The sequence below is a fragment of the Balaenoptera borealis genome (assembly GCF_965194805.1).
Source record: "Balaenoptera borealis genome assembly, chromosome: 13".
In the NCBI taxonomy this organism is placed as follows: Eukaryota; Metazoa; Chordata; class Mammalia; order Artiodactyla; family Balaenopteridae; genus Balaenoptera; species Balaenoptera borealis.
This window is the reverse complement of record NC_138870.1, coordinates 94,188,263-94,200,474: the sequence shown is the minus strand read 5'-3', so window position 1 is coordinate 94,200,474 and position 12,212 is coordinate 94,188,263. Positions and strand designations below refer to the sequence as shown.

Here is a 12,212-nt window from a genome sequence, read left to right as displayed (position 1 = left end):
ATATAGTAGAATTATCTATAATTTGGCTTTATTTATATTAAAGAGAATGCTGGGACAAGAGATATTAAAGTAGTATTGTCTGGGAAATGCTTCTGGAAAGGTATTTATATCTATTAGGTGTAAATTGTTATTTACACTTAGGGTTATGAGGGGGACATGCTGTGAAAAGCTTTTATACTAACAAGTTTTTATTATTGCCGGAAATGCTGTCCCTTTAATGTTGCTTTTCACTTGGGTGTTAGGGGCAGCCTGGGAAAGTATGAGCAAACCCTGCCTTCTGGTCAGGGACTCTTGGACCTGCTTTTATAGCATTGCTGGTAAGTGGGTGGAAGGTAGGAAGGTTGAGTCCCTAAAATTGTGAGGAGCAACATCACCTAAAGTGAGTTGTTTTTTTTTTTAATCAGTGAGTGTTGTTTTGTCTAGAATCTGAACTATTCTAATAAAGTCGAAAACAAAGCCTTTCTCCCGCTCTCTCATTTTGTACATCTTCCTTTCAAATTTCCAAGATACTGAAGTAAATTTATAAATTTAAAGATATTTCCAAGTACTCTTTGGGAAGAAAAGAATGCTTTTATAGTATTTTGATAACCACAGAGATGCTCTTCGTTCTTAGGTACCCGCATATGGATAAATAAATGGCTAGAGGTAGAAATCAAGGCATTACAGTTTGATTTCATCAAACATTTATTCGTCTACTAGGTATTCAGGCGTTGGGTTAGGAACTGCGTTAGGATTGTGAAACACAGTTCCTACCCTCAGATTGCTCACAGTCGGGTCAAAGTTATGCAGAAACAGTATCAACCATGGCTTAGGCGCTAAGGCACAGGGATAAGGAGTACCTAACCCAGGTGTGGGAGCAGGTAGGCCAGCAAAGGCTTTCTGGAGCAGGGGATCCCTGAAGTGAGCCTTGAAGGATGAATTAGCCAGATAGAAGGCCGTACTCAAGGGAGGAAAAACAGAAAACAGAAAAGAACAGAGGTGTCGTTGAGGAACTAACTGCAAGTCGTGAAGTGTGGTAGGAGCAGAGGAGAGCAGTGGGTGGGGAGAGGGAAAGCCGGGGCTCTGGACAAGGGGGCTGAAGCCACGTTATGTGTGTTAGGTGCCTACTTAAGAGTTAGAATTGTACCCCTTGTTAGGCTGTGGGCAGTAGTTGAGGAGTTTAATCAGGGAAGTGGCATGATGAGATTTGTGTTTAGAAAGATCAAGCTCTGAGAGTAGTAAGAAGCCTGCATGGGAAGAGGGGTAGACTGAAGGCAGGGAGATAAGTAGGAGGCTGAATGCAAAATAATAAGGTCAGAACCGAATTTGTGGTGCTAGGGATGAAAAGAAAGAGCAACATTTCAGAGAAATCAAAAAGACTTGCTTCTGGTTTGGTGTGGTGTTGAGTGAGAAGGAGGAGTCTTGGAAGGACTCCAGACTTCTCATCAAATTTGAGTTTAAATCTGGACACTTCAGCTTGCTAGCTCTGGTGACTTTGGGCAAGATACTTAGCCTCACCTGGTCTTAGGTCCCTCATCTCTGCAAAGGAGATTAAAATGTCTTGAGGATGAAATGAGCTAAGAATATATGTAGTTGCCTGATAAGACACCACAGAGTAAGTTTTCAAGAACTGATACCTCTTTTACTGGTTATGAAGTTTAACCACATTTCACCAAGTAAACAAACATGGTAGAATGAGTACTAGAATCCAGGCTTCACACATACAGGGATTTTTATCTCCTTTGCCCATTTACTGTTTTCCCCCAGTGCCTAGAATAGTGCCTGGCACATAGTAGACACTCAAACATTTGCTAAATGAATTAGTGATTCGATTTTAAGAATTTAATTTAGTTTTGGTCTTTTAAGATAGAGAAATTTGTAGGATATCTAAATGGAGATGACCATTATTTAGCATTTGGATATTTTGATCTGGAGTTCAGGAGAGATATCTGGACTGGACATAGAAATGTGGGGGTCATCAAGGTAAATGGGTGGTAATTGAAGCTATGGGATGGATTACATCACCTACAGCAAGCGTGTTGGTCAACAGGAGGCCTCGGGAACTAAGGACTGTTGTTTAACTTTTTTTAGATGTGTACCCTTTTGAAAATCTGATGAATACCGTAGATCCTCTCTGCACAGAAATGCACATAAAAATAACAAATTTCCACCAGGGTATCTGTGTGAGGAACTATATACCTTGGGTTAAGAACCTGTGGTATGCAGTAAAAAGAGGTCTGAAGATGGCACCTCAAGCAATACCAACATAGAAGGTGGGCAGAGGAAAAAGAGTAAGATGGGGAAGTGAGTTAACAGGAAAAGAGGAAAATCAAGAAAGGCTCAGAATAAGAGTTTCATTTGGAGCTGAGAGTAAGAGTTTCCAAAAGGAGGGAGTGCCAAATGCCACAGACAAGTCAAAGAAGATATAACATGTCCATTGATTGACTTTGGCCATCAGAGGTCTTTGGCGACTTTAATAAGATCCGTTTCCATTGAGTGGTACGGGGGACAGGAAGCTGGAGCTCCGGGGGTTACGTGGAACACTGAGGAAACAATGAAGACATGGAGACAACTCGGAGAAGTTCCTTCATTTGTTTATTTTATTGAGTACCTACCATATATCAGGCACTGTGCTGGAAGCTGGAGGTTGATCCACAAGGGTGGATGTGGTCTCCTCCCTTAGCTGACGTTCTTATTGTCTGTTTGCCTGCCTACCTCCCCAGCCCCCTCACTCCTGCCCAGAAAATGCCCTGAAATGCGTTTCTCCTTGGTACACCACTGGGCACACTCAGCCACCAGGGGCCTCCAGTTGTTTTGCTGGGTCAGATCCGGACTGTTCAATTGCTCTTCTCTCACTTGGGCACGAGGGAGCAGATTGTCCTCTATAACACCACCCTTTAAAGTCAGGGATGCACGTCAAAATATCCTTGAGTTCGTGCAGTGCTCACTATGATCAGTGAGTTGATGAAAATTATTTTTAATACTTTTTTTTTCACTTTTAGCTCACATTAACTCTTTCTTGTAGTAATGACTTTTATAAGTTTATTATTTGCAGTATAAAACAGTGGTCCTAAATATAGAAAAGAGGCATGAATACCAGGCCTAGGGAAACCTTTATCCTAGTCCTAGACTTTTTGCATGTGGGAATCCCTCATTTTTATTTAAAAAATCTCTTCCTGGGGCTTTGTTGTCTTTCCATACGTATGGAGGGTTTGCAAGCTTCAAGACAGCCATGGCTTTCATAAGGCTAGCATGTGTGTGAGTGTGAGTGAGTGAGTGTGTGTGTGTGTGTGTGTGTGGTGGGGAGTGGGGGACTCTGTCTTGGTGCTTCTGGTTTTTTGCCCCTAGCACTATTGTGGACCAGCGGATTCAGAGAATGGTATACAGTGATTCTCAGTTTATTTCTTATATTAGAACTGAAAGCGTAAATAATTATCCCATAAATATGATTTAGATTTTCCCAAAAGCACACTGCATTGCCCCTGCTTCCAGTGAAACTCGCCTACCTCTTTTCTGCTTCCTCACTTCGTCTTTAAAATTTTTTGACTGCATTTTATCTCCAAATTGGCTTTTCAGTTGCAAATTCAGAGAATGTAATATGTTCTATCTTCCAGATCATTTCTAAAGATGTTAAATAAGAACAAGTTCAGAATCAATCTATTCCTTTTCTCTTAATGTTGTTTTCTAATGTTTAAAGATCCCATTCTTTTGTACATATTTCTTTACACGTACAGGTTATACTAAAAGTATACGGATAGCTATAAAATGCCCAGAACAGTGCCTGACATATTGTAGGTACTCAGTAAATAGCAATGACTGTGCCGGTTTCTCCAGGCTCTCCAGATTGTTTGGTAGTTCCTGTGTTCTTTTCAGAATTGTTAAAATGCTTATTAATTTGGATGGGAGCATGATGATGTTACATCGGCAATGTGCCAACCAACGTTATTATACGGCACATTTTTTTAAAGCTTGGTTATACATTTTGCCAAATAATCCTCATTGAGACAGCAAAAACTTAAGTATTCTCGGTGTGATTTGTGATTTTTAATTTTGATTTCTTTATGTGTTTATTTTAAAAATAGAAAGCTCAATTTTGGAATTAATCTCTTTGTTCTTCAGGTAATCTATTAGAGATTATAACATAAATATAGCATAACTTAAAATATATAATAAAACCTTTAGAATAGGATCTTATTTATTAGAATACTAAAAAATTAGAAAATCTATTTATTTATTTTTATAAATTTATTTATTTTATTTATTTTTGGCTGTGTTGGGTCTTCGTTTCTGTGCGAGGGCTTTCTCTAGTTGCGGTGAGCGGGGGCCACTCTTCATCGCAGTGCGCGGGCCTCTCACTATCGCGGCCTCTCTTGTTGCGGAGCACTGGCTCCAGACGCGCAGGCTCAGTAGTTGTGGCTCACGGGCCCAGTTGCTCCGCGGCATGTGGGATCTTCCCAGACCAGGGCTCGAACCCGTGTCCCCTGCATTGGCAGGCGGATTCTCAACCACTGCGCCACCAGGGAAGCCCAGAAAATCTTTATTTTTATGAGACAAACATCATAAACTCATCAAACATTCACATAGGTTACTTTATTTGAATATATAATAATAGAAAGTAGGGAGATATGACATTTATATTCAGAGGTCAAAGACTTTTCCAAGATCACTTGTAAAGGGCAGAATTATGACTTTGACCAGGACTTCTGAACTGAATCACACCTTTATGCTTTTTTTCATTATGACTTTTTACTAAGAGAAGTTAAAAGAAACTCTTACATTCAGTAAACATTCTCCCAAACCTCCTGTGTCTATAGCACTCTATAGTAACAATGACTAGTTATAGTAATGACACATGTCCAGTGTGTGTACAAGAAAGGGTTTATGTTTTTCAATAGAGGCTGAGATGCAGAAGGCTGGGGAACGCAAAGGGTAAATTCTCAGTTAATCAGAATTTTAAATGAAGCTGGAAGCCTTGAGCAGCCAAATTTGTATCCACCTTAAGCTTCTTAAGCAGTCATGGTTGTAGACACCTTTTTCAGAATCCCCAGGTTTTTTACAGTAGAAAAAAAGAAGCACTTAAATTACCTCCCTCCTCTCTTTTTGTCCTTTGCAGTCATTAGACTAGCTTAGGGCAAGCAGTTTCTTGCATATTTCCATTCCTTGAAAACCTTCCAGTCAGCCCATCATTGAGCAGCTCTTCTCATCTTTTATTACATCCGCTGCATCTATAAACTGTACATCAGTGGAAATTTTTTTTAATAGTTTCTGTTTCGCTCCTTATTTATTATCAGGTATTCTTAGATGGAACGTTTTAAATCTGTACTTACTATGGTAAGCTGCTGTGAATACTTCCCGTGCCATATAATTAATGCCACCATCGGAGAAACTCCTTAAAATATGCGGGCACATGGCGCCTGCCCTTCCCTCTCTCTCCCCCCCCTTCCCTCCTCCACACACACACACACACACACACACACACACACACACACACACACACACACACACACACACACACACACGCGCGCGTGCGCAAAGCACACACCAAACTGCCATTCTCCGGCAGGCCTGTTTCTGGAGTTGGGAGATGTCAGCCTGCCGGGAGCGGGTGGGAGGAGGAGGAAGAGGTGGGGCTCTACTCTGATTAATTACCTTAGGCATTCGGGGGTGGGGCTTCCTTCAGCCATCTGCCTGAGATATGGGAGGGAGCTGGAGAAAGAAGGAGGGGGAGAGACTGCCAGAGAGGAAGAGAAAAGAAAGGAAGAAACACTAGAAAGAAAAAGGAAGGAAAACGGGATAAAGGGAGAACAATCACCCACCCTTAAGAGCTAGACTTGGGGGGGGGAGGGGGGTGGAAAGCAAGCTGTGGAAGGTGTGCCCCAGCACAACCGCGTTGAAGTGTTCATCATCTGTTCCATTTGGTTTATGGAGAAAAAGAAAATGGTAACTCAGGTAAGATCTATGTTTCCTCCGTGCGTTTCTTTTCTCGTTTCTGAGATCTAAATAAGATGGGGGGGGCATAGTCACCAGAGTTTTAATTATTATTGTCTTTTTAGAAAGGGCCAGAATTATTGTTATCAGCTGGAAAGTGTTAGTCTGTGCCTGTTGTGAGTCCGTGTGTGTGGTGTATCCGTATCCTTTTTTCTCTCCCCTCCCTTAGCTCCATAGCAGATTCCTGTTTCCTGTACTGTGCAGCTGTAGCTCAGGAAAGACCCTGTGGGGATTTGTCTACCTCTTTGTCTTGGTTCTGAGAAGAGGGAGGGAGAGAGAGACTGCAGAGGTAGGAAGAGATTCTTGTAGACTGCCAAAAAGAGGGGAGAGGGATCGACTTCCTTTTAAGAATTGCAGAAGAATTTGTGTTATAAGGAAATCTGATTCCTGATTCGCTTTGGTTTCTCAGAATTGGCAATGGACTTGCAGTTTTGCTGCCTTTGCTCTAAATGGCTTATTAAAAATGAAGGCTAGAAAAATGTTTCATTTTCATGTCTTTGTTACTGGCAAAGACTGTTTTCCGTGAGAACATAGAAGCATCCAGGTGCAGCAGAGGCAGGTAGAGCCCTCCCTGGCAGAAGAACAAGTCTGAATGTATAAATGACAATCACACGGGTATTAAAAGACATCTGAAGGAGAGGGAGTAGGAAATGGAAGACCTCTCCCTCTCTCTCTCTCCCTCTCCCTCTCTCTCTCTCTCTCCCTCTCTCTCTCTCTCCCTCTCCCTCTCTCTCTCTCTCCCTCTCCCTCTCTCTCTCTCTCCTCTCTCTCTCTCTCCTCTCTCTCTCTCTTCTCTCTCTCTCTCTCCCTCCCCCCCCCGCCCCCCCCCACACCTCTCTCTCTCCCCCTGTCTTTGGTTATACCAGGCAATATCTGCATTTTAGCAAGTCATTCCTGACATGGAAAGGTGAATACTCTTCCCCAATTTCCCCTGGTGGTGCTATTTTTCTTCTTGGCACCCTTCTGTATGTTCCTTTTCCATTTTTTCTTTATATGTAGGTTGAGAGGAAACGATGAGACTGTGATTTATCAATGAGAATCGTTTGCATTGTGGAACGTTCATGTCCTTTAGTCTCAGACTTAAGATCAGTTTCACTCCAGGCTTTTATGCTCTGTAGGGAAATTTCATCACTGGACAGTGCTTTCCTTTTAAGGAGGTTGCCCCCCCCCTTTTTTTTTTGTATTCTCTCATCTCTTTTCCTAAGTCACCACCGGAGGGCGAGAGAGTCAACTGGCTATCTGGATAGAGGCATCATTTTAGGAGCTAGAACCCTGTTCTGTTAAATGTTATATAATGACCCGCAGTGCTGTTTGGAAGGAGGTAAAGCATTAAGGAGATTTTCCCAGCATGACCGAGAGGAAAGGGAAGTTTCAAAGAATATGTCTTTCCGTAGTAATTTTTCAGCAGATCTGAGTTTGGAGATTATTAAGAAACCCCTCCCTCTTCTGGAAAGTGGAGAAACCCTTGAAATATTTTCTCTTCCACTTCTTATCCCTTCATCATCAGCCCGATTAACTCTTTTGAAATATTGCTTTACTTTTTAAAAAAGAGAAAACATGTTTTTGGCTTCTCTTTGTTGCTTGGGAGATGATACTTCTTAAACTTGGAGCCCTCGTTCAGTTTTCATTAACTGACCATATTAGAGGGTACCAGCTCTCTTCTTTCTCAGCTATTACTGGAGCCTTTTCAACTACTTGACTTTTCATTGTATATATTTTTAAATCAGTGAAAGAGTTATCTAAACTAGGACTTCTTATAATCAGAGGTTTTCCGTGGCCTCTTGGAGCCTGTCCCCTTAGTTTCTAGAGCAGCTGAGTAAACGTGTGCAAGCCCAAGTTCGAATGCACAAGCATTTGCACACTTAATATCTTGGTCTTAATAATAAGTATTTAAGGAAACTATAATTTTAGGAATGAAGCAGAAGAGATAAATAGAAACTGAAAAAAGGGAGTTGGGGGAGGTTAAGAATTCTAATAGGTAAGTGAAAATCATTATGATTTTCTCAGTGTGTGTGAATGCTGAAGGAAACAAGGAACTCATTTTTGCCCATCCTGAATTTATACAAATGGAAAGTATAGAATGTCAGACTTGTGAATTTTCAATATTCCAGCATGTTTGTTTTTTGTATATACTTTCTATGTTAATGTAACATACATAAAATAGCAAGATAGGCCCAATCTTTATTTGTCCTATGGTTTTGTTTTGTTTTGTTTTTGGTGGGGGGGTAGTTTTTGGTTTTTTGAGCCAGATGTCAAATCCCAATATTTGATAATGATCTGTCACATAAACTTTCTGAATAGAAAATTTCTGCAGTGTTCAGGGTTCAGTTATCAAAGTTAAACAGTTTATTGTGGTATTTAGTATCTTAACAAGTATATTAAGAAAAGTATTTAGATATGTTTTCATCATTTTGTCACCTAGGTTCTTTGCATCTTTGATCTTAACATTTCTATATCCCGTGGTTTCCATCGCTCACTTGGTGGAAGAAGGTGAAGGGCCTTCAGTGGATGACATTTTCATCACATTTAGATCCATATCTGTAGCTACACGGTGTACACACATTGTTACTATATATGCTCTGGTTTTATAAGGCCTGTTTTTGGTTTATAAGGCTCTGTTATTTACAATAAGTTATCAGAGTTTTGCTTTAAAAAAAAAGCAAATGGCAATATAATTACAGAATTCTAGTATAGTAGACAAACATGCTCATGTGACTTTTTAAAAAATAACTTTAGGTTTATCTGTCATTCCTGTATATGTTATAGGAGTATTTTACTGAGGTACTCTCTTCTTTCAGAGCATGTGAACCAAATTATTGCATCTCCTCACATCTGTGAAAATAACAATGTGGAATAAAAGGAAGGGGAAGAGATACATTCTTGTAATATGTGTCAAATTAGACAAAGTTGCAAATGACTTCAACTCCAATTAATAAGGAAAGGTTATACTATTTGTTGTTGAAAGGGAAAGTATACTAGGCAGAGAGGAAAAGATTTTACAGTGTGGACGTTAAAGAAAATTTTTGTTCTCTACTATAGTGTAAGACTGCCAGTTTCTGTGGAACACAAAGCCCTCCCTTTCTTGGACAGCTCAGTGCTTTGCTGGCATTTTCTTCAAAATCTGTTTTCCATCAGGACCAAGAGGAGGGAAGGTGTTAAGAATAAGGGAGGTTAGAAAGGGGGCTGCTGTTCCTTTAAATAGTGCAGGGAGCCCAAGTGGCAGCAGGCCACTCCGGAGTGTATTCTTTTGTAATGAATCACCAGTTCTATTGTCTGCTATCTCCACTCTTTGTAGCTGGAAGGCCGAAGTCTTTTACCTGAGCTGTGTCCAGGTCCCTATTCGTTCCAGGGTGGCTGGGAGGAGAGAAGAGGGAGGGTATTTTATGCTTTAATTAAAGACCGGTAAGAGAACAGGTATGTTTTGCTTTGTTTCATTTTCTATTATCCTTTCTGGTTTTGTTTTTGTTTTTTTGAAATGAGTTGGAGTAGGGAATCTTTTCTGTGATTTTGCTAAGCGTATCCCATTTTCTTTGCATTTTGAAAGTCCTCAGTGATTATTTAGTCTCCATTTTGTGGCAGTGCTTTCAAGTGATTCCATTGGGTTGCCAGCCAGGTCCCCCCGAGCCCATCCCACCCTTCATCCACAGAGCTTCAGCCCACACTGTTGGCTTTGGCTCACTTCCACTTTCTGTGGGCTGCACAGGACTCTGGGAAGTTGGGGGGTAGGCGGAGATTGGGTTTGAGGCTAATTTATGTTCCTTTACAATGAACCAAAAAAAGCCTCACTTTTTCCAGAGCTTTGGTTTCTTTCTGAATTCTTCTACGTTGCTCCTTATCTTCAGTTATAACCATTTCCTTGCCAAGGCCAAGACTGGCTCTTGAAAAATATTGCTATTCTAAAAATTACTCAGTTCCCCTGAAAAGATACCCAGAATTCCATATAAATCTGAGCAATTTTGATTTACTAAATGGTTTTTCTTCCCAGTCACCTCCCATGCCCCAAAACACACACCTTTTTTTGGCTCCTTCCCTTTATTTTTTTCCTTTATCTTTCTTCTTAGTTTTGTAGTTGAGACTAGGAAAGCTTAGTGTTTGACAAACTGCTATTCAGGATTGTATTGCTACCGAGGACACCTCCATGTTGAAAGGGAAATGACACTCCACCCCTCTCAGTGGCTTAGCTCAAAGTCCTGGTTGTGTTCCTCCAGTTTTTTGTTCTTCCCTGAAAATTTTCAAACTCACATCCAAAAGATCGCCATATGGGAACAATCTCATTTCTCTTTTGACTTTTGACTACTCACATTTTCACTTCTCTTCACATAATACCTTCCCTTGGTTTGTTTCTTGGGCATCTGTATGTGATTGTCATGGTAATGGTACAGCCCCACAGCCTTCGAGCATCCTTTTGGTGTACAGTTCCTCTCTGGAATCTGGCATTGTTGATATCTCAAGCATTCCCTTCTGGAATCATAATTCCTCACTTTTTTCCCCCAACATTCCAAAACCACTGTCAAATCTTTCTTAAACGTTTCTAAACAATACTTCATATGTGAAATCTAACAAACACAAATGGAATGCTCCCCTGCAGTAAATGCTTTGTTGTTTCCAATGTAGCAACTGCATTATTGGGTTTGGATGCTCAGCTTCCAAGCAGAAATGTTTCAGTCTGCCATCATGATGTATCGTTTCCATTTCCCAGATGTGCAGATGTCCCTCTATTACTAGTAGAACGATTAAGTTCAGGAAATCTTGGAGTCAAATAATTCATTAGAGGTCATTGCCAGAGTGAATCATTTACAGTGCAGGGCTGATTTTGTCACCCCTGTGCTTTAAACCTTCCATTTGTTTCCCTTCAGACCCCAGTGTCCTCACTCTGGTCTCTGAGGCCCTGAGTGACCGGGAACCTGGCTTACTCTCCAGCCTTATCTCCTGCTGCCCTTCTCTTCCCATGTTCTGCTCCGGTGGGTGACACTGGCCTCTTCGCTATTCCTTCTAACACACCTTGCATCTTCCTGCTCAGAACCTTTCCTTCTGTTTTTCTTTTAGATGGAAATGCTCATCCCCCAGGCTCTCAAGAGTTCTTCTTTGACCTTCCTATCTCAACTTGAATTCCCCAATTGTTCCCTATTCCCTTAACCTGCTTTTTCTTCACTTATCACTGATATTAGTGTTTGTCATTACTCTTTATTTGCTTGTTTATTATCAGTGCTACCCCACCCCTACAAAGAATGTAAGTTCTGTGAGGCAGGGACCTTTGTCAGCAGTCTCTTGTATTCCCGGTGTCTAAAACTGTGCCTGGCATGTGGTCAAAATAATAGCTAATCAGCTAATCTTTATATATGATGTATTACTATCAGGTACTGTGCTAAGCACTTTACCTACATTAACTCATTGAATCCTCTCATCAACCCTATAATTATCCCCATAGGACAGAAGAAGAAACTGAGGCATATTACGCTTACATAATTTGCCCCAATTTATAAGCTACTAAGAGATGTTGTGGGGATTCATATCCACAGACTGGCTTGGGAATCTGTACCCTTAACCACTGTGCTCTAGTGCCCCTTGTAGGCATTACATATTCATTTAATACTTGCTGACTGTGTGAATGAATGAATATAGTTGAGACTCTCTTATTCACTTCTGGAATTTCCGTCTCTGACATGTTCAAGGCTTTGATGGAATACTTGTAATAACAAGGAATTCACTATAGAATAAAACAAATTTATTTTTCTAATATTACATAATAATAATAGATAACATTATAGAGTATGTATTATGCATTAGGCACTGTCATCAGTGCCTTATGTAATTCCTTTCAGCAGCCTTATAAGTACTGTTAACGCCCATATTGAAGAACTTAGGAAACAGGGATACAGAGGGGTTAAATAACTTGGCCAAGTTGACAACATCAGGATTTAAACCGAAGGAGTTTGGCTCCAGCTTCCCTGTTCCTAACCACCACTGATAATTACTGTTATTGAAATAACCTTTTGTTCTTGCATACCACTTTGTACCAACTTTACATACAAATCACATTTACATACAAACAGTTGTTGTATTCATATCATATGTCACTTGTCAATCTCTTTTTGAGGTAGGTGGTGTTTTTCCCACCTCCCCCCCACCCCCACCCCTACGATAGACTTTGACATTCAAGAGGTCAAGCAACCTTGTAGTTCTGGGAACAGACAGGGATAGGTTCCAAATATGAGATCCATTTAATTCCAAATTTGCATACTCTT

At 40.7% G+C, this 12,212-nt stretch overlaps 1 protein-coding gene across 28 annotated transcripts in view; it reads left to right on the top strand.

The window, feature by feature from the left end:
• RBFOX2 (RNA binding fox-1 homolog 2) overlaps nt 1–12,212 on the top strand; it is a 266,538-nt gene that overhangs the window by 165,716 nt on the left and 88,610 nt on the right. The window contains exon 1 of one of the 28 annotated variants that reach the window (XM_082350347.1): nt 5,662–5,928. The exons of 26 other annotated variants lie outside the window; for them this stretch is intronic. In XM_082350347.1, the coding sequence (XP_082206473.1) occupies nt 5,902–5,928 (27 nt within the window). In that variant the 5' untranslated portion in view covers nt 5,662–5,901. Of the gene's footprint in view, nt 1–5,661; nt 5,929–12,212 lie in introns of those variants that run through there. One more of the 28 variants, XM_082350349.1, reaches the window with a different exon arrangement.